At 48.1% G+C, this 22,017-nt stretch overlaps 1 protein-coding gene across 3 annotated transcripts in view; it reads right to left on the bottom strand.

Moving 5' to 3' along the window:
- Positions 1-20,014, bottom strand: part of ATP8A1 (ATPase phospholipid transporting 8A1) — a 231,557-nt gene extending 211,543 nt beyond the window's left edge. For 2 of the 3 annotated variants that reach the window (XM_075997956.1, XM_075997959.1), the window contains exon 1: positions 19,798-19,925. In XM_075997956.1, the coding sequence (XP_075854071.1) occupies positions 19,798-19,846 (49 nt within the window). In that variant the 5' untranslated portion in view covers positions 19,847-19,925. Of the gene's footprint in view, positions 1-19,797 lie in introns of all 3 variants that reach the window. The other variant, XM_075997957.1, reaches the window with a different exon arrangement.
- Positions 20,015-22,017: the final 2,003 nt, after the last annotated feature.

The following is a 22,017-nucleotide window of genomic DNA, read 5'->3' as shown; positions in this document are numbered from 1 at the left end:
ATATATGAAGACTAGAAAGGCTGGAGCGAACATTCGTTGGAGGAACTAAAACAAAAGAGAAGGTAGGGGGATTACTGAAGAAAGAAAAAAGAAAAGCCAGCACACCTGGCTGATTTAAATGAATTCGTGTCTTATAGAGAAACTCAGGTCACGACTTTAGCGGGGCCGTCAGCACAGCACACAGAACAGAAACTGCTCGCCAGCAAGGATAAATAACAACAGCTTTCTGCTCTATGCAACCATACACTGCGTATCTGCCTACCGATGACAAGCACTGTCACAGCCTGGCCAGCAAAACCTCCAACGAGCCCACTGAACAAGGCGAGAAAAAATAGGAAACCCATCGAGGAGCACCCAGCCGGCACGCCCCAACGTGACCCTGGCCAAGGGGTGTGGCTCCGGGCTGGCACCTGAGCAGGATGAAAGAACCCACCGGGACTAGTCAGACAAGACAGGCTCAAAGATCTGAGAGTCAAATCTGCACAGAACGAAAAGGGCCAAACTTTTCTGAAGATCCAATGACACTCTACAAAAAAAGACACCCGCACTCGAGAATGTTTGTAGCAGCACAATTCATAATCGCAAGGCTGTGGAAACAACCCAAGTGCCCATCCATTCATGAGTGGATTAATAGAATGTGGTATATGTATACCATGGAGTACTTACTATTCAGCTCTAAGAAACAGCGGTGATCTAGCACCTCTTGTATTTTCCTGGTTAGAGCTGTAGCCCATTCTACTAAGTGAAGTATCCCAAGAATGGAAAAACAAGCACCACATATACTCACCAGCAAACTGGTATTAACTGAGCAGCACCTAAGTGGACACATAGGTACTACAGCAATAGGGTATTGGGCAGGGGGGAGGGGGGTGAGTATATACATACATAATGAGTGAGATGTGCACCGTCTGGGGGATGGTCATGCTGGAAACTCAGACTTGTGGGGGGGGAGGGGCATTTATTGAAACCTTAAAATCTGTACCCCCATAATATGCCGAAAAAAAAAAAATAAGCAAAGGCACGGCTGGCCTCCTTCGGCTCATCAGGCCGTGGCTGCTAAAAAGAACACGGAAACCTCCACGGAAGAGATTAAACCAGGACGTGCGGCTGGCGGCTGGTGGGCTGCAAAGACGCAGCAGAGCCGGCGCCGCGCTCCGGCACGTGAGAGCCACAGCACCTGCACAGGTGTGCGACTGCCACCAGCCCCGCCCGACCCACAGGTAGCGCGAGAGCCAGGCGAGGATGCATGGGCCGCACACGCTTCAAGAGCCTTCCAACGCCGGAAATGAAAAACCACCCACCCAGCAGCAGAAAGAACCTGCTAATTATGCAAGGCTTGGAGCTCCAGATTCGACCACCTAGACTACCCAGAATCACGCAACTGGTGCCCCGGGTCACACGCCTGGGGCCGCGTGACAAGCAAGGTGCAACGGGGCCTGTACGTGAAAACAAACAAAACAAAACAAAACAAAACAAAAAACGCCATGAGATTTCAAAACCACACAAGCTCGGCTTCCAATGCCATCGCTCACCAGATGCAGACTCAAGAAACATTTGCTTATTAGCACCTGCTTTATGGCGAGCGCTTTCATTGAATAGATAGATCCCACTCTGGGAGACGTCCCTGCTGTTTCGGAGCAGCCTCAAGAGCCAAAAGAACACAATGACGTTCTCATCAACTCTCATGAGGGAGGGGAGGGGAGGGGAGGGGAGGGGAGGGGAGGGGAGGGGAGGGGAGGGGAGGAGAGGAGAGGGTCGAATTATCAATCCCAAAAAGATTAAAATCCAGGCGCGTCCTCAAACTACGGCCCGAGGGCCACACACAGGTGTTTCTGCCTGGTTACTTTTTTTTTTTACTTCAAAATAAGATACGTGCAGTGTGCATCGGCATTTGTTCATAGTTTTGCTTTTTTTTTTTTAAGCTATAGTCCGGCCCTCCCAATGGTATGAGGGACGGTGAACTGGCCCCCCGTTTAAAAAGTTTGAGGACGCCCTGGATTAAATCAACAAGGTTCCTAGACGCCAAAAATTCACAGCAATGGGGAACAGGTAAGACGCTAATATAGATGCTTACGGAAGTTCAAAAAAAATATTTAGAGAAAATAAATCAGGGCGGGCTCGATGGCTCACGCCTGTCATGCTAGCACTCTGGGGGCCTGAGGTGGGAGGATTGCTCAAGGTCTGGAGTTCGAAACTAGCCTGAGCAAGAGCGAGACCCTGTCTCTACTATAAACAGAAAGAAATCAATTGGCCAATTAATGTAGAAAAAATTTGCCGGGCATGGTGGCAGGTGCCCGTAGTCCCAGCTACTCGGGAGGCTGAGGCAGGAGGATTGCTTGAGCCCAGGAGTTTGAGGTTGCTGTGAGCGAGGCTGATGCCACGGCACTCACTGTAGCCTGGGCAATGAAGTGAGACTCTGTCTCGAAAAAAAAAAAAAAAAAAAAGAAGAAGAAGAAGAAAGACAAGAAAAGAAAAATGGGGGAAGGAGAGGAGGGAAACCTTGAAGTCTGGATTTTAGGACAGATGCAATACTCTTTCTAAGAGAATAAAGAAACGCCGCATGCTTTCTGCCCCAGGGGGCCCTTCTCACTCTTTTCACTCCTTCCTCCCAGTGTTTTCTATTTCAGTAAATGGCACCATCTCCTTGGGCTTAGGGCCCAAAGCTTTAGTCATTTCTGACTCCTCTTCTTCCTTCACACTCTGCATCCTCCCCATCAGCAAATCTGCCAGACCTGTCTTCAGGCTACGTGGTGATTCCCACCACTTCTCAAACCTCTACTCTTACAGAATAAATAAAAGTCCAAGCCTTCACCACTTCTCCTTGTTTCCCGCCTCATCCTAAAGATGAAGTCAGAACCTCTGCAGGTGAGCCCTAGAGGTTGAAAGCTCCTCCTCCGGAGATTGGCAATGTGCTTTTGTCTCCTCCTCACTAGCCAAACAGGCAGGCGATTAGCATTTTGTCAAAGAAAAACCAGAGAGGTTAAGCAACTTGCCCAAGGCCACACAGGGCTTTGTGAGGCTAGAACCTAGATATCCCTCCTGGGGGAGAGGGAGCCCCAAGTGCCTCCTTTCACCTTCTCTGAAGTCAACTGTGTACAAGGCATTCTCTTAAGATGCTAAAAAAGAAAAGGGAGAGCACTAAAAGAGTTATACAGCCTTGAGTGTTTTTATGCCACAAGACAAACCACCCTGCTTGTTAAGTGACTGCCACATCCAACAGTCTGTACAGAACAGACGAAAACAACATGAAACATGGGGAAAAAAGACGGCGATTCTATTAGTTTGCTTCAATGAATTATTTTTTAAGGTGATATATATTTTTTTTAATTTCGGCATGTTATGGGGGTACAAATTTTAAGGTTTCAATAAGTGCCCTTCCCCCCCTCGATTTTTTTTTTTTTTAAAGGACACAGTTGACCGGGTGCAGTGGGTGCAGTGGCTCACGCTTGTAATCTTAGCACTCTGGGAGGCCGAGGCCGGTGGATTGCTCGCTCGAGGTCGGGAGTTCGAAACCAGCCTGAGTAAGACCAAGACCCCCATCTCTACTAAAAATGGAAAGAAATTAATTGGCCAACTAAAAATATATAGAAAAAAAAAAAGAGCTGGGTGTGGTGGCGCATGCCTGCAGTCTCAGCTATTCAGGAGGCTGAGGGAGGAGGATCGCTTGAGCCCAGGAGTTTGAGGTTGCTGTGAGCGAGGCTGATGCCACGGCACTCACTCTGGCCTGGGCAACACAGTGAGACTCTGTCTCAAAAAAAAAAAAAAAAAAAAAACCGGACAGAGTTAGCTGAACATATGGAAAAATCATCTCACACCTTATAAAGAAAACTATTAAGTTCAGACTGAAGGCCTTAGTATCCAAGCTTAGTTAAAATTAAAATATATAAGAGAGGCCAGGCGCGGTGGCTCACACCTGTCATGCTAGCACTCTGGGAGGCCGAGGCAGGCGGATTGCTCAAGGTCAGTAGTTTGAAACCAGCCTGAGCAAGAGCAAGACTCCGTCTCTACTATAAAAATAGAAAGAAATTAATTGGCCAACTAATATATATAGAAAAAATGAGCCGGGCATGGTGGCGCATGCCTGTAGTCCCAGCTACTCGGGAGGCTGAGGCAGGAGGATCGCTTGAGCCCAGGAGTTTGAGGTTGCTGTGAGCTAGGCTGACGCCACGGCACTCACTCTAGCCTGGGAAACAAAGTGAGACTCTGTCTCAAAAAAAAAAAAAAAAAAACGGACAGAGTTAGCTAAACATATGGAAAAATGCCTGACACTTTATAAAGAAAACTATTAAGTCCAGACTGAAGGCCTTAGTATCCAAGCTTAGTTAAAATTAAAACATACAGGAGAGAGTGGTTCACCAACCTCAAGGATAAATTCCACAGGGAAGCCGCTTAATAAGACCAAGGGGGATTCAATTTGGCACCTGGGAAAATTAAGAGGCTTCCCCCCCTCTCCTTTGCTAATTATATTCACTTGGAAGTCAACAAAAGGCCAACTCCTGTAATGATTCTGTTACTGAACTTTAAACAAAGAGACAGGAACCGGTCGCCATCTGGGGTTGAATGGAGCCAAGAGCTCAGAACTTTCCCTCCTCTACGAAAGTCGAACTCTGGGTTCTTTGGAACTGTTTCTGCCTGTAGAGTACAAGTCACACCATCACCTAACAAAGAAAAGTCTAAATGCAGAAACATCTAGGGCAGAGAACTATAAACACTCGGGCCAAGGCTGCACACAATGCACTCTGTCTAAGGCACTGTGGTTGTTTATTTCCTGATGCTCAGAGCCTCCAGGGACAATCTTCACCTTCAGCACCCTGAAGCCAGCACCCAGCACCCCCCACACACACACACACAGAGGCCAAATCAAGTCTCAAAAACAGGCTTCACCTCAGCAGCCAGGGAAGCTGGTAAATTAGGACGTGGGGTACGTTTCACATTGTCACGGTGGGACAGACCGGTAACTGCGGGTATAAAGAAAATACACCACTTGGGAACAAGGTTTCCACAGAAGCTTAAAAGACGTTTACTAAGTCGTTAAGCTATTTTTTTCCCCCAGCTGCAAACGTCTAAACCAGGCGTCCTCAAACTACGGCCCCGAGGGCCACATGCCGCAGCCCGCCCGCCCGCCCGCCTGCCCAGGACATTTATCCGGGATGTTTTTGCCGCTGCTGCCTGTCCTGCTTAGCAGCCGACTGGTCCCCGGCCCGCAGTGCGCACTCTCCAACGGCCTGAGGGACAGTGAACTGGCCCCCCTGTTTAAAAAGTTTGAGGACCCCTGGTCTAAACGATGTGAGCTATAAATACAGGATGAATAAAGCCATTAACTACTACAAGCAAGCAGGTTAGCAAAAAACTAGTAATGACACTGCAGAAAAGCTCATGGTCAACAAGCTCCCAGAGTAGGTACAACACCAGCTAATAATAAACTAAACGTGTGTATGCTTCATTTGATCGTACTTCATTTGACTGTTCGAGTCAGCATCTTAAAGTCTTTAAAACCCAATAACTGAGTAGCATCCCATGACCTTGCCCATTTCTGGGAGGGAGGGGAAATGAAGAGGAGTATAATTAGATCTATTAAGTAACTGGGTGATAGATTTAAAAAAAAAATTATCAAAAATCTCCACATGCTCTTGTTTCTTGGCTGACAACCTACATAGCTTTATATACAAGCTATTCCCCATCCTCTGTGTAAGTAAATTCAAGAGTCTACATCTTTTATTATTATTATTTTTTTTTATTTCGGCATATTATGGGGGTGAAGATTTTAAGGTTTCAATAAATGCCCTTTCTCCCCCTCCTCCCCCAAGTCTGAGTCTCCAGCATGACCATCCCCCAGATGGTGCACATCTCACTCATTGTGTATGTATATACCTGCCCCCCTCCCCCCTTCCCACCTGCCCAATACCCTATTACTGTAGTACCTACGTGTCCACTTAGGTGCTGCTCAGTTAATACCAGTTTGCTGGTGAGTACATGTGGTGCTTGTTTTATTATTATTTTTAAACCCTGCTGCACATTAGAATCACCTGGGAGATAAAATGTCAATGCCTGGTCCATATCCCCCTAGACCAGACAGATGGGCTGGGATGGGTTGAGGCAGCGGCATTATTTAGAAGCCCCCGTTTGAGTCCCTGCGCAGCCAGGGCTGGGCACTGAGGGACACGGTATGGCTATAACACAGCTGTATGTCACAAGCTGCCCACTGACCCACCCACACTGCACACGCTGTGCTTGGATCCAAGACAGGGGAGTCACCCTTCCACCTGCCATTCCTCTACCATTTGCCTACAACAATGAAAATAAAGTTAGGAAAGTCGACCAAGGACGCCTGAGGACACTTAGCACAACCATTCAGGTATGAAGAAGTAAAATAAAATTTTAAGGCTCACCCCCCCCCAACAGCTGACTGCATGGACCCCCCCTTGTGGCCAAAGGAATATCCTACAACTAAATTGTCTGCCAGGAGGAGGGAGGTCAGACAGGCCTTATCATGCCCTCACTCCCTTCTTGGGGACATCCTCTGTGACCCATTAACAGGCCTAAGGGTATGCAAGACACACCTGCAGGTCCTCAGTTTATTCAGCAAATCTATGTCCGGTGGCTTATCTCTGATCACAGCTCCTTATGTTGAAACATTCCAAGCCTTTAGACAGAGCTCCATGTCTTTAACCAATTACAAGCCAAAGAATCTTTAAACCTACTTGTAACCGTAAACCCCCCTTTGAGATGTCCCACCTTTTGGGGCCAACCCAATGTCTGCCTCCCACATATTGATTGATGACTTTACCTGTAACCCCTGCCTCCCTGAAATGAATAAAAACCAAACTGTAAACCAGCCACAGCGAGTCCACTTGCTCAAGGCCTCTTGGCAGTGGCTCCGGGTCATGGTCCTCAAATTTGGCTCGGAATAAATCTCTTTAAAATTTATTTTTGCAGAGTCTGGCTTTTTCCCTTTGACACTGGCATAGACTGAACCAACTTAACATATAGAGCTGCCTATCAGATCTGGGTCAAACTTATACACAAAGACCTGTTTCCTTTCTTTGGTCAGACACAGGACATAGCCTACTATGGGCTAGGTAAAAAAAAAAAAAAAAAAAAAAAAAGGGAAAAGTAGAGTGAGACAGACGAGGAGGTAACTGGAAAGAGTCAACTAGTCACAGCTATCAGAAGGACAGTCTAGCAGCACAGCAAGAGATCTGGAATAGGCCGGGCGCGGTGGCTCACGCCTGTCATCCTAGCACTCTGGGAGGCCGAGGTGGGAGGATCGCTCAAGGCCAGGAGTTCGAGACCAGCCTGAGCAAGAGCAAGACCCCGTCTCTACTAAAAACAGAAAGAAATTAATTGACCAACTAAAATATATATAGAAAAAATTAGCCGGGCATGGTGGTGCATGCCTGTAGTCCCAGCTACTCGGGAGGCTGAGGCAGGAGGATTGCTTGAGCCCAGGAGTTTGAGGTTGCTGTGAGCTAGGCTGACTCCACGGCACTCACTCTAGCCTGGCCAACAGAGTGAGACTCTGTCTTAAAAAAAAAAAAAAAAAGAGAGAGAGAGAGATCTGGAAGAAAGGGTCACAGACAATAGACACAGGCTCAGAACCCAAATCTCCTGCATGGGACAGCAAGTTTGTTGAGATGAGATGGAGCTGCCAATGCTCTTTGGAAACTTCGGCAGGCCTGGCTCAGCATCCAAAGTCATCCTGGAGTGCAGTGGGGGTCAGGGACTAAGATCTTTCTGGGAAGGGGCTGCCACAAGCAAGGCAGGGCCCCCGGATCTCTCTGAGCTGCTGAGACAGACACTCAGGGTCAGGGAAATGGTTGCAGGGTGTGCATGCCTTGTCTTTATGTTTTTTAATTTTTATTTTATTTTTATTTTTTTGAGACAGAGTCTCGCTCTGTTGCCCAGGCTAGAGTGAGTGTCGTGGCATCAGCCTCGCTCAGAACCTCAAATTCCTGGGCTCAAGCGATCCTCCTGCCTCAGCCTCCCGAGTAGCTGGGACTACAGGCATGCACCACCATGCCTGGCTCATTTTTTCTATATATTTTTAGTTGTCCAATTAATTTCTATTTTTAGTAGAGACGGGGGTCTCGCTCTTGCTCAGGCTGGTTTCAAACTCCTGACCTCGAGCAATCCACCTTCCTCAGCCTCCCAGAGTGCTAGGATGATAGGCGTGAGCCACTGTTATAAAAAATTTTGTATTCTGAAAAATTCTAGTAAATTCTAGTAAATCTTAACATGGAAGCTTATGCTAGAGGCATAATCTACCACTGTGCTACTAACCACATGAAACAGGGCTGGTCTGAACTGAGATGTACTGTAAATATAAAATAACCACCAGATTTAGAAAACTTAGTACAAAAAAGTGTAAACTATCTCATTTAAAATTTTTATATCAATAAAATGTTGAAACCATGATATTTTGCATATACAGGGTAAAGAAAATATATATTTATAATATATATGTAATTTATTTGTATACTATTAAATTTACTATTACTTATATTATCAGATTTAATATTTGATTGATATTAAATAAGTATGGTATTAAAATTAATTTCACCTATTTCTTTTTACATTTTAAATATGGCTACCGTGTTTCCCCGAAAATAAGACCTACCCACAAAATAAGCAGGATTTCTAAGCATGTACGCCATAGAAGCCCTACCCCGAAAATCAGCCCTAGTGATGGGCGTGGCTATGGAAATCAGCCCTGGTGGAGGGCGTGGCTATGAAAATCAGCCCTAGTGATGGGCGTGGCTATGAAAATCAGCCCTAGTGACGGGCGTGGCTGCGCAGCGCATCTGCACAACCCATGCGTGTCATCGCGGAGCGGGAAAGAACACTAGCAGCCCTTCTCATCCACCCCGTGAGAGATCTAGTGCCCCACAGGAGAGATCGGGGCCAGTGGTTCTAAAGGAAACAGAGTCGCAAGACATTCAGGATGGGATTCGGGGTTTGGAGAGTGAGGATGATGTTCCAGAAGAAGACGCCTTCACTCTATTTGAATCAATGGAGATGGTTGTACCGTACTTAAAAGAAAATAACACATCCCCTGAAAATAAGCCCTAGGGTGTCTTCTTGGGGAAAAATAAATACAAGACCCTGTCTTATTTTCGGGGAAACACGGTAGTAGAATATTTTAAACGACGTATGTATCTAGCGTTTGTGGCTCACGTTTTATTTCTCTTAGTACTGATGTGAGATATGAACACCAATTTCATATGGTAAGAAGATTCCACAGCAACATTAAACTCCAGGTGATCTAAATTCCGACCTTACGCTTAGCAAAAAAGAGTAATATCTTGGTTATTATGTAACGGCTACTCCATGAAAGCTTAAACATAGTAAGGTAGAAGCAAGGCTCACAACACTTCAGCAGGTAAAAATGAATCAATCTTGCTGCAATAAAAACATCGCCAATGTATACCTGGTCAGATCTCACTAACTGAAAATCTCATTTAAAAACACTCTGCCTTTGTAGTATAGCTTGAATCTAGTAAATAAGAAAATAAAATAAAAAACACTCTTGCTTTATGATATATAATTTAAAAAACTATAGAGATAAAAACATAACTGAAAAACTACCTGAAATGAAAGAATTCAGACCGACGATCAATTTCAAAATCAGTAGTGTCCACCTTTTATATGCTAACAGTCGCAAACATGAACATATAAATTTTATTTTTATTTAAAAAATTATAAGAACATAAAATTTTTGTAAAGAATTGCATTCACAGTATCTTCACAAAATTTAAATCATCTAGGAATAATTAAAGTGGACAGGATTTGAGAAAACTATCCCCAGTAGTAAAAAGAAAATACCAATAAATAGAGACACTGAGCATAAATGAGACACTACGTCAATTCTGTCAAATGTAAATTTATAAACCTAATGCAATCCCAATAAATATTCCAAAATATGTTTTAACTTGACTCAATGTGGTCATAAGTTCACGGTAGAAAAATACACATGTAGAGAAAGACAGAAAAATTTAGAGAAAGGAGCAGTGAGTGAAGGACAGCTCTGAGGATTTTTTATTAGGTTGCGAAAAAGAAATTTGATACCAGAGGCTAAAAGAGACCAAAATAGGGAGGTGGGGGGAGAAGGGGAGGGACAGACCAACTAAAAAACAAACAAACAAAAAAGCAACTCAAATACATACCTAAAGAAGTACTTAAAATCAGTATGGAAAGAATGGATCATTAAATATTTGGTTATTATGTCAGGTAGAAAACAATTTGAGAAAACAAATTAGATCTAGATCTTTTATCTTACAACAGAGTAAATACCACAGGAATTACTGATGTAGTTGTTTAAAATGAAACTCAAATGTACTAGGAGAAAAATATAAGTGAGAAATGACCACTATCTTGAAATGACAAATGACATTAAAGAAGAAATTTCAAGAAAAAGAAGCTTAAAGAGTATACTTCATTAAAATGAACTTATATATATGCTAAAGTACTACAAAGTTAAAAGATAAACTATCAACAGGGAAAAGAGTTCACATCTTTAAATATAAGAAGCCCTTAAGATTCAACACAAACTTCTTAAAGGAACAGGAGTAAACAATTCAGAAAGAAAAAAAAAAAAAAAAAAACCACCAAACTTACAAACTGTGTCCAACCTAATAATTAAAGCAATGTAAACTTAAAGACTTATTTTTTGCATTGTATATTTTTTGTATTGTATATTTTTTGCATTGTACATTGTACTGTATTTTTGCATTGTATATTGCATTGTATTTCTTTGCATTGTATATTTACAAGGATAAAAAAGAACATCATACAATGCTGGGAAGTGATAAATAGGTACTCTTGCTCATTTTTCAGTGGGAGGTATAAACCAGTATAATCTTCCTAGCAATTATGAACTATGTACGAAAAGATACATATTCAACCCCAAAACCCTATTTCTAGCTCACAAAAATCATCAGAAGGCTGTACAAAGGTGCTTGTTCAAGAACTGTTTGAAGAAAAAAAACTGAAATGACACAAATGCTAATACAGAGGGGATTCCTTAGTAAATTATTCTAGACTAATGTAAAAATGCTAAGCTTTCTTAAAATTAACAAAATCAACCTGTGCGTTCAACAAATAATTACTGACCTCTACCAATGCCAAGCACTATTGTAGGCATTGAGAAAATAAGCAGCAACAGGAGACAAAAATCACATCCTCCGTAGAATTTGCACAAATCTATGCTGTACGGGCCTGGTTATCTCTGAAATGCTCAATGAGTGGGAGAAAAAAAAAGAGCAGAAATAATGGGCTGGGCGCAGTGGCTCACGCCTGTCATCCTAGCACTCTAGGAGGCCGAGGTGGTTGGATCACTCAAGGTCAGGAGTTGGAAACCAGCCTGAGCAAGAGTGAGACCCCGTCTCTACTAAAAATAGAAAGAAATTAATTGGCCAACTAATATATAGAGAAAAAATCAGCCAGGCATGCAGGTGAATGCCTGTAGTCCCAGCTACTGGGGAGGCTGAGGCAGGAGGATCGCTTGAGCCCAGGAGGTTGAGGTTGCTGTGAGCGAGGCTGACGCCACGGCACTCACTCTAGCTCAGGCAACATAGTGAGACTCTGTCTCAAAAAAAAAAAAAAAAAAAAAAAGAGCAGAAATAACAGAAAGTATGATCTTATTTTTTCTTAATAAATAAATCTCTCTCTCCTCCTCTGGAAAACAGTTGGGAAGGATATACACTAAAACGCTAACATTTTATATATATACTTTTATATAAAAATATGTAACATCTAGCACTCTTGGGAGGCCGAGGTAGGAGGATCGCTCAAGGTCAGGAGTTCGAGACCAGCCTGAGCAAGAGCGAGACCCCCCCCACTACAAATAGAAAGAAATTAATGGGCCAACTAAAAATATATATAAAAAAGTATTAAAAACATGCAACATTTCATAATAGAATCACACTGTGATCATATGTGGATGATCACAAAGTTTGTGGTACATTTTTACTCTCTCCTTGAAACCTTTTTTGCAGCGGTGAGTTTTCCCAAGGAGCAGGCCGCGCTTGGACAAAATCAAGCTCTTCCACTAAAACCAAAGCGTTCATGTCCTTTGCCCAATTTTTGATAGGGCTGTTTGATTTTTTTCTTGCTGATTTTCCTGAGTTCTAAATGGATTCTAGTTATCAGCCCTTTATCAGATGTGTAGCTTGTAAAATTTCCTCCCATGAACAGAAACTTCTCAAAAGACGACAGAAGAATGGCCAACAAACGTATGAAAAAATGCTCAACGTCTCTAATCATCAGGGAAATGCAAATCAAAACCACAGTGAGATATCACTTAACTCCAGTGAGAATGGCCTTTATCAAAAAGTCCCCAAACAACAAACGCTGTCGTGGTTGCGGAGAGAGAGGAACACTCCTACACTGCTGGTGGGACTGCAAACTGGTTCAGCCTCTGTGGAAAGCAATATGGAGATAGCTTAAAGCGATACAAGTGGATCTACCATTTGATCCAGCAATCCCACTACTGGGCATCTACACAAAAGAACAAAAGTCACTTTATGAAATAGACACCTGCACTGGAATGTTTATAGCAGCACAATTCACAATTGCAAAGCTGTGGAAACAACCCAAGTGCCCATCAATACATGAGTACATTAATAAAATGTGGTATATGTACACCATGGAGTACTATTCAGCTTTAAGAAACAACGGTGATCTAGCACCTCTTGTATTTTCCTGGATAGAGCTGGAGCCCATTCTACTAAGCGAAGTATCCCAAGAATGGAAAAACAAGCACCACATGTACTCACCAGCACGGATCAACACCTAAGTGGACATACAGGAATAACATCTATCGGGTGTTGGGAGGGTGGGACGGGGGAGGAGGGGATGGGCATATACAAACATAATGAGTGAGATGTGCAACGTCTGGGGGATGGACACGCTTGAAGCTCTTACTCAAGAGGGGGAGGGGGGCATGGGCAATATAAGTAACCTTAACACTTGTACCCCCATAATACGCTAAAATGAAAAAATTAAAAAAAAAAACAAAAACAAAACCAAAGCATGGCGGCGGTGGCGTTATCATTTATTTCATTGCTCCGAAGTGGACAGGACTTGCGGGACAAACACGCAGAAAACGCCCCCTTCCTGGCGTGCTCGGGGTTTAGTAAGACAAGACCCAGTACGTCTGGACTTGGCTCCCAGCGCTTTACAGACTGGACCACGAGGCATTCATTCCCTGCCCTAGGCCACGGATGCAGTCATTCATTCGCCCCAATGCCCTGCCATGTGCCAGGAAATGTCCCAGACGGAGCAGCACATCAGCGGACAGAACAGACACAAGTCCCTGCCTTAAACGGGAGCTGAGTGTCCAGACCCCCAGATCTCCGCAAGGGCTGGGCTCCGGGAAGGAGGGGACCCCGGTGGCCGTCACAGCGCCGCCGTTCCAACAAAACCACCAGAACGGAGACCCGTACGGCGAACGAGTTTCGCTCATTTCAAAAGCATCTTCTGACCGATGCAAGCCACAGCTGTAATAATGTCGGCAACGGGCTTCCTCCCATGCTCACTGTTTTTGACACGAAATGAAAAAATAATAATAATAGTAAATGCATGCTGTACTAGAGATGAGAAAACAAATCAAACAAACACACACACAAAAAAACAGTCCTAAGGCACTTAATATCTCCAGAATGACACTAAGTAAAATGACACACGTGTTGACATTTTCCGATATTGATTGCAGGATGCATATCACTACACTCACCATGCCCGCCTAATTTTTTCTACATGTATTAGTTGGCCAATTAATTTCCTCCTATTTTTAGTAGAGACGGGGTCTCGCTCTTGCTCAGGCTGGTTTCGAACTCCTGACCTCGAGCGATCCTCCCGCCTCGGCCTCCCAGAGTGCCGGGATGACAGGCGTGAGCCACCACCACCCCCCCCCGACCTAGAAGCATTAGATTATTAAAAGTAAGATACAGAAAACCCTGGTACCTATCTAGTGGTTTGCATTTTCTTCTCCTGGATGTAGTAATAATGCTACAGTGTAAGAACGGTGCATGTGGTTTTGGAAAAACCGTGTGTGGCTAAGTGACTGTGTTTAGAAGTTGGTTTAGGGATTGTTTTCTTATGTGGCAACTCTACAATGTAACTACACAGGATACTATGTTTCATTTGTTTAAAAGGCAACGAGCATGGCAACCTTGTAGCACAGGGCCACGTCCGTTACAAACCTTGCATGCACTACCGTATTTGATGAAACCTGTCCTTCCTTCACTACTGTTCATTCCTTTCTGTCCCATCACCCACTTGGCTGGCACACAACAAGTGCATAATGCACGCTTATTAAGGGGACAAAAGAACGTGCAGTTGTCTTTCACCTGGACCATTGCAATAGCCTAAGAGTTTCCCTTCAACAGTGCACACAGAAATGACTTCTCTTGTTCCTCTCGTTGCCTTTTAAACAAATGAAACATAGTATCCTGTGTAGTTACATTGTAGAGTTGCCACGTAAGAGAACAATCCCTAAAACGACTTCTAAACACAATCGCTTAGCGCACTGTTTTCCAAAACCACGTGCACTGTTCTTACATTGTAGCATTATTGCCGAGCAGCAGAAGAAAATGCAAACCACAGGATAGGTAGGTGGTGGGTCTTGTGCACGTTACTTTTAATAATTTAATGTGCTCACCAGCAAATTGGTATTAACGGATCAACACCTAAGTGGACACATAGGAGTAACATTTATTGGGTGTCGGGAGGGTGGGAGGGGGGAGGAGGGGATGGGTGTATACAAACACAGCGAGTAAGATGTGTAATGTCTGGGGGATGGACACGCTTGAAGCTCTGACTCGAGGGGGAAGGAGGGCATGGGCAGTGTATGTAACCTTAACAATTGGACCCCCATAATATGCTAAAATAATAAAAAAATAATAATAATAATTTAATGCTTCTAGGCCGGGCACGGTGGCTCACACCTGTAATCCTAGCACTCTGGGAGGCTGAGGCAGGCAGATTGCTCAAGGTCAGGAGTTCGAAACCAGCCTGAGCAAGAGCGAGATCCCGTCTCTACTAAAAATAGAAAGAAAATTAATTGGCCAACTAACATATATATAGAAAAAATGAGCCGGGCATGGTGGTGCATGCCTACAGTCCCAGCTACTCGGGAGGAGGCTGAGGCAGGAGGATGGCTTGAGCCCAGGAGTTGGAGGTTGCTGTGAGCTAGGCTGACGCCACGGCACTGACTCTAGCCTGGGCAACAAAACGAGACTCTTGTCTCAAAACAAACAAACAAACAAACAAACAAAGAAATTACTTCTCTTGTTCCTTTGGTTATCTTTTAAACAAATGAAACATAGTATCCTATGTAGTTACATTGTAGAGTTGCCATGTAAGAAAACAATCCCTAAAACTACTTCCAAACACAATCACTTAGCACATGTTTTCCAAAACCACATGCACCGTTCTTACATTGTGGCATTATTACCTTCAGCAGAGGAAAATGCAAACCACTGGATAGGTACGTGGGTTTTGCCTACGTTACTCTGAATAATTTAATGCTTCTTTTGCAAAGTATGACCTTTAGAACAGTTTTATTCAAGCAAGAGTCTTTGGCAATCTGATTACCTGAGTGTGACTGAGCCTGTTACCTGCCCAATAAACTACTCTCCCCTCTTCCTTAAGAAGACAACACTGAGCATTGAGCCCCACTGGAAAATTCCATTTCCCAGCCTCCCTTGCAGCTGGGAGCCAATGAAAAATAAACATCCATTTTTGGGTGGTGCTTTCTACCAAACCTGTTTGTCTCTCACCCTTCCATTTTTTTTTTCCCTGCCTAGAACTCCTACACGATGGCTGGCACCCAAGCAGCCACGATGCGACGTTATGGATGTCATAATAATACTCAGGGTGGTGAAGCAGAAAGGCACAAGGAACCAACACCCCTTACGACTGTGCGTGTGTGCGCGGCAAACACAGCTGACCCTGAACTACTTCCATACCGGTTTTGCGCGCGTGAGAAAAAACGAGTTGTGTGTAAGCCTCCATTATCTGCGTCCCAGCTTGCAGATCATTCATGCTGTGTTCCCGTGCCCATCTGATTTAGCCGAGACAGGAGTGGAGAGACCTAAACATCTTGGCCTTCTGGTATATCATCCACTCTTGCAAATTTATCCAACTGTCAAGGTTTCGGCTATTATCTCTGAACTCAGAAGGTTCCCCAGTTTGATTTCTCCCACATCTGACCTCAAAATTTCCATGCACCTTTAAAACAAGTCCAATGGGACGACCCACAGTTCCCTCCAAATTAGGATGCCTTCTCTGAGCACACGGACCCTCCTTCTCAGTTACCTTTTTAATCGATTTTCTCAGACAGTTTCAATAGCATGCAGGAGAGTTGCTCAAAATGTTTACCCAGCACCAGAATATCCCCGGAACGGGGCAGGGGCCTTAGGAATGCAGATTCCCAGGGTACCAGATTCATTCAGCAGAATCTTCATGAGCCAGCACAGGAAACTGCATTTTAATGAGATTTTTGGTATCTTATTTATTTATTTTGAGACAGAGTCTCACTCTGTTGCCCAGGCTAGAGTGAGTGCCGTGGCATCAGCCTAGCTCACAGCAACCTCTAACTCCTGGGCTCCAGCGATCCTCCTGCCTCAGCCTCCCGAGTAGCTGGGGACTACAGGCAAGCGCCACCATGCCCGGCTAATTTTTTATATGTATATTTTTTAGTTGGCCAATTCATTTCTATTTATAGTAGAGACGGGGTCTCACTCTTGCTCAGGCTGGTTTCGAACTCCTGACCTCGAGCAATCCCCTCGGCCTCCCAGAGTGCTAGGATTACAGGTGTTGGCACTAGAAAACTCAGGGAGAGAGGGAGGGCAGGCTTCAAGATCTGGCCACCTCTCTCAGCACCTGGGGCTGCCCTGCCCGTTTCATTCCCTTTCCTGTCTGTATCCACTCCTGATTTTTGTTTCCTTTTATCAGCACCATTCACCTCCCAGCCTATATCCACCTCTGCCCCTTTGTGCTTTCATTTTCCCACTAAGTCTCTAACTTGAATGCCTCCCAGAGAGATCAGCAGGGACAATCCTTTTGAGCCAAACCACAAGGCTGCAAGGGCCTGAGTCAACCTAAGAATCGGCTTCCCTTGGGTCAGGAGTCTATTAGCCCGGACCAGGGACGCTGCGGCTCAGAACCAGGCCCTGTGGGCAGCAGGAGCTCTCAAAGCCGAATATTCCTCAGGAAAGAAAGGTGTGGGCAGAGCAGGCAATGAGCCACCAAGAGCCACCAGCCCGCAGAGTCATTATTTATTCTGTCTTCTTCACCGCCGTCCCTCCGTCCTGAGCACAATCCTGAACCCGTTCGCAAACCGAAATCATCCAGTTATGGGAGGGGACGGTCATTCGCCCAGCTGCCACCGTGGACCTGACAATTCCCGGAAGCAAAGAGAGCACCAAGATTAAGTAAGAAGCCAGCCTTGTTTTTCCCAGAGCTCTTGGCTGAAACGTGTTACCCGACCGTGGGCAAGTCACCAAACCATCCGGGGCCAGCTTCCCCAACTGGGAGACGGTACTCCAGCTCCACCAGCCTCCAGGACTGCTGCAAGGTTCCCTAAAGTAATCCTCCTGAAAGTGCTTCGAAAAACTCACGTGCAAACCAAGGCCGCTAATTGGCGTGCCACGGGTTTGGAATCACTTTCAGCTTTTTTCTCTCCTCCCTGTTTTCCTACAATGCAGGACCCACCGACGCTATTATTGCAAAGAACAATACACAATTATCATTGCCGCTATATTTTCATTACCCCTACATGCTGATGGAGTGGTGATGGGCAACACCTGTTGGTTCCACTCAGACGAGCAAAAGAGAATGCATCCTTTAGTATTTTTTATAATGTTATCACCTACTCAACAGGTGATAATCTAAAACAGCCGATGGCCCATGTTAAGTGTCTTTTGGTGCTTTATCAATGCCAATAAGCAAGCGCTAAATGCCCACGTAGCACACGACTACCGTTCAGCTGTGACTCTTGCCTGGCCTTCTCCCCAAGAGCAGTTTCGTTTAATATTTTCTCAGCACTGGAATCAGAAAATTCTAGATATTCAGAGCCCACGGATCCTATTTTTACAAGGGGACTCTGTGAAAAACAAAAAAAAATGTGCTGTCTCGAGCCCCGGGGTGCTATCCTCCTAACTTGTATTATCTCTTTTTCCCAAAACCACTTCCCCACCTGCCTCCCATTAGGGGGTGGGGGCTGGGTGGAAGAGCAGGAACCAGGATGGCAAGATCTCTCAGGGACCTATTATTCCTCCCTCTGCAGGATTCAAGTTCAGGTTTATTAGGGGAAAGAAACCCAAGACGACAAACCTCGAGATATGCATAGTTTTCGCTTTGCCCTGGACAAAGTCAAGTTCAAAGCACAGGTTCACTGGAAAGATCAAAAGACAACAAAACTTGTCTGGGTGCAGTGGCTCAGGCCTGTCATCCCAGCACTCTGGGAGGCCGAGGCAGGAGGATTGCTCCAGGTCAGGAGTTCCAAACCAGCCTGAGCAAGAGGGAGACCCCGTCTCTACTATAAATAGAAAGAAATTAACTGGCCAACTAATATATATACAAAAAATTTGCCAGGCGTGGTGGCGCATGCCTGTAGTCCCAGCTACTCGGGAGGCTGAGGCAGGAGGATTGCTTGAGCCCAGGAGTTGGAGGTTGCTGTGAGCGAGGCTGACGCCACGGCACTCATTCTAGCCAGGGCAACAGAGATGTGTCTCAAAAAAAAAAAAAAAAAGGACAACAAAACTCGAGATACGCAGCAGCGTTTGTGCTTTGCCCCCAGCCCTGGCGCAGGGTCGCCAAGCAGGATGCCGAGGGGTCCGAGTCGGGCGGACTAGGAGCGTCTCGGCCTCCAGACGCTTCTGCGCCTGCGACACCCTCGGGCATCTGTTGCTCCGGGCCGACAGGTGCAGCCGGCCGCTCAACAGCTGGCCCCGGCGCGCCAACAACAGCCTCCACCTGGGCGCCCGGTCAGCTCAGCCGGCCCCGGCGCGAGCTTCCGGCAAAAGGGAAAACAAAACGAAACCTGGGGCGCGGGCCAGCCGGGCGCGACGGCGCCGCGCTGCGGGGGGCAGAACCGCAGGGCCCGGGCGCGGGGACTGCGGATCCAGGGGTCCCGCAGCCCCGGGCGGTGAGCGCGCAGCTCAGGGAGCGGATGTGGCGCAGGGCAGGGGGGGCGCAGGGCAGGGGGGGCGCGCAGGGCAGGGGGGGGCGCAGGGCAGGGGGGGGCGCGCAGGGCAGGGAGGGCGCGCAGGGAAGGGGGGGCGCAGGGCGGAGGGGGGTTGCGCGGGGCAGGGGGGGCGCGCGGGGCAAGGGGGTGCGCAGGGCAGGGGGGGCCGCAGGGCAGAGGGGGGCCGCAGGGCAGGGGGGCCGCAGGGCAGAGGGGGGCGCAGGGCAGGGGGGCCGCAGGGCAGGGGGGGCGCAGGGCAGGGCGACCGGCGGGCACCTGCTCCCCAGAGTGGGGTGCGGGTGGAGCCGGGAGGTCCGCGCGCGGTCGGGGCCGGGCAGGGCGAGGGTCTGGGCGGCCGAGGCGAGCGGCCACGCCGCGGTGCGGAGCCAGCCCGGGGCGCCCGCCCAGGACGCGGCACGAGGCCCCGGGGGCCCTGGAAAGGGTCTGCGGGTGTCCCCGGAGGCAGCGCGGGGGGAGGGTCCGCGGGAGCCCGCGCGACACCAGACTAGCGGGGAGGGGGGAGGTAGGAGGGACGGGGTCTCCTGCCGGATAAGCGCACCCCCCCCCCGCCCCCGGCCCGCTCCGAGCCGCCCCCGCGCGCGTCTCACCCTCGGCGCGCGAGCGGATCTCCGACACGGTCCTCCGCATGGGCGGCATCGCGGCCGCCGCCGCAGGTGGGTCCTCGGCCCGGCGGCACCTGTCGCCGCGCGGCTTGGCGCGGAGCTGGGGCGCGGGGCAGAGCGCTCGGCCGGCCCGGTCCCCGCACGCCGCAGCGGGAGGAGGAGGAAGCGCAGCGGCGTCCGCAGGGCCCGGCGAGTCTCCCAGCGGCCGCGCGGGGCGGGGTCTGGGGCGCGCGCTCCCGGGGAGGCTCGCGAGGGGCGGGGACGGGGGCGGCACCCGGGGCCTGCTCCGCCCCGCGCCACCGCGGACCGTACCACTGCGCGGGGGGGTCCGGCATCAGCCGCCTCTGCGAGCCGCGTGTCTGCTAAGGCGTCCGCGACTCCCCCAGGGCTTGGCCGGGGTGGAAAGGGCGGTCTGGTTGCTGCTTTGGCCTCCCTGTGTCCCCTCTGGCCACCCTCTGGTCACTCTCTGGCCGCTCTGTGTCCCCTCCAGGCACCTCTGGCCACCCTCTGGCCACCCTCTGGTCACCCTCTGGCCACTCTGTGTCCCCTCCAGCCACCTCTGGCCACCCTCCGGCCACCCTCTGGCCGCTCTGTGTCCCCTCCAGCCACCTCTGGCCACCCTCTAGCCACCCTATGTCTCCTCCAACCACCCTCCAGCCACCCTCTGGCCACCCTGTGTCCCCTCCGACCACTCTCCGGCCACCCTCTGGTCACCCTCTGGCCACCCTGTGTCCCCTCCGGCCACTCTCTGTCCCCTCCGGCCATCCTCTAGCGTTCACTAACGATGGACCCGCCCGCGGTCTAGAACGGGGTGCTGGGTCTGTCTGAGCGGGCAGGCGACGGCTACAGGCTCTGGGGCGCCCCGAGCTAAGTCCCGGTGGGAGCAGGGGCATCCCGCGCCTTCGCCCCCTGGGTGCAAGTTCAGCCCCTGTGGGCTTCGCCCCGCCCAGCAGCGACGGGCTGCAAGGCCGGGGGTCTCTGGGCGCTGGGTCCCTCCAGTCGCGTTTGTCGCCTGCCAGCGGGCCCAGCGCGTCGCCCCAGCTCCTGGCGCAGGCTGGCGAGGTCCTGAGATTGCCGTGTGACCAGCTAACCGTTGGCCCAGGAGGCGCACAAAGAACTTCTGTTGTTTCGGATTTTTGCTTTTAGTCAAACGTGCAGAGAGTTGGTTGCAGTAGTTTTATCTGAAAAGGGCAGAGGGGTCTTAGTATAAAATCCGTAAATAAGGCCGGACGTAGTTGCTCACAGCTGTAATCCTAGAACTCTGGGAGGCCGAGGCGGGAGGATCACTGAAAAGTCTGGAGTTCGAGACCAGCCTGAGCAAGAGCAAGACCCCGTCTCTACTAAAAATAGAAATGAGCTGGACAACTAAAATATATATATAGAAGAAATTAGCCGGGCATGGTGGCGCATGCCTGTAGTCCCAGCTACTCGGGAGGCTGAAGCAGGAGGATCGCTGGAGCCCAGGAGTTGGAGGTTGCCGTGAGCTAGGCTGATGCCATGGCACTCACTCTAGCCTGGGCAACAGAGTGAGACTGTGTCTCAAAAAAATAAAATAAAAGTCCGTAAATACATTAAATTTTAACTTGCCTCCTATCTTAGAGACCATCATAACAAAATGCATGTACCTAGATCTGTGCTAACAAGTTGTCCAGACTGTTAGGGACTCGAAAGTGAGAAATGACCACTTCAGACCGAACTTAGCCAGATTGTGAGTCTTTATTAGCCGGCCAGCGGCCCCACTCCGGCACTGCGGACAGGCAGGCTCAGGGAGCGGCCCCGAGCTGAAAAAGCAGGGAGGTTTTATACAGGCCCAAGTTAGGGGCTACGTGACAAGAGTTGGTTACAGCCTCACGTCCTGTTTTCCACAGCTGCGGGGGCCGGGGCCCTCCCCGGACCACCCGATAGCAACCCTTAGGCAAGCAGGTTTGCAGAAGCTGAAAGCATTAGCCCCTAGCCCAAACCAAAATGCATTCTTGTACAGATCCAGCAATCACGGTAAATTTTTAACTACACAATGCATTACACAGAGTGAAACCATCAACAGGATTAAAAGAATCACAGGGTAACTAACAATTACCATCCATTGCTACAGGGGACAGCCTTCCTGTTTTAGCTTGAAGGGCAGGCTGAATTTAGCTCTCTGAGGTCCTTCATGCAAACGAGCACGGTAGTTTTTTATTCACGGCTGACGTGATCACCTTCGAG

Source organism: Microcebus murinus, chromosome 26 (assembly GCF_040939455.1).
Source record: "Microcebus murinus isolate Inina chromosome 26, M.murinus_Inina_mat1.0, whole genome shotgun sequence".
In the NCBI taxonomy this organism is placed as follows: domain Eukaryota; kingdom Metazoa; phylum Chordata; class Mammalia; order Primates; family Cheirogaleidae; genus Microcebus; species Microcebus murinus.
The sequence above is the reverse complement of the archived record's forward strand: the minus strand, read 5'-3'. Positions and strand labels throughout refer to the sequence as shown.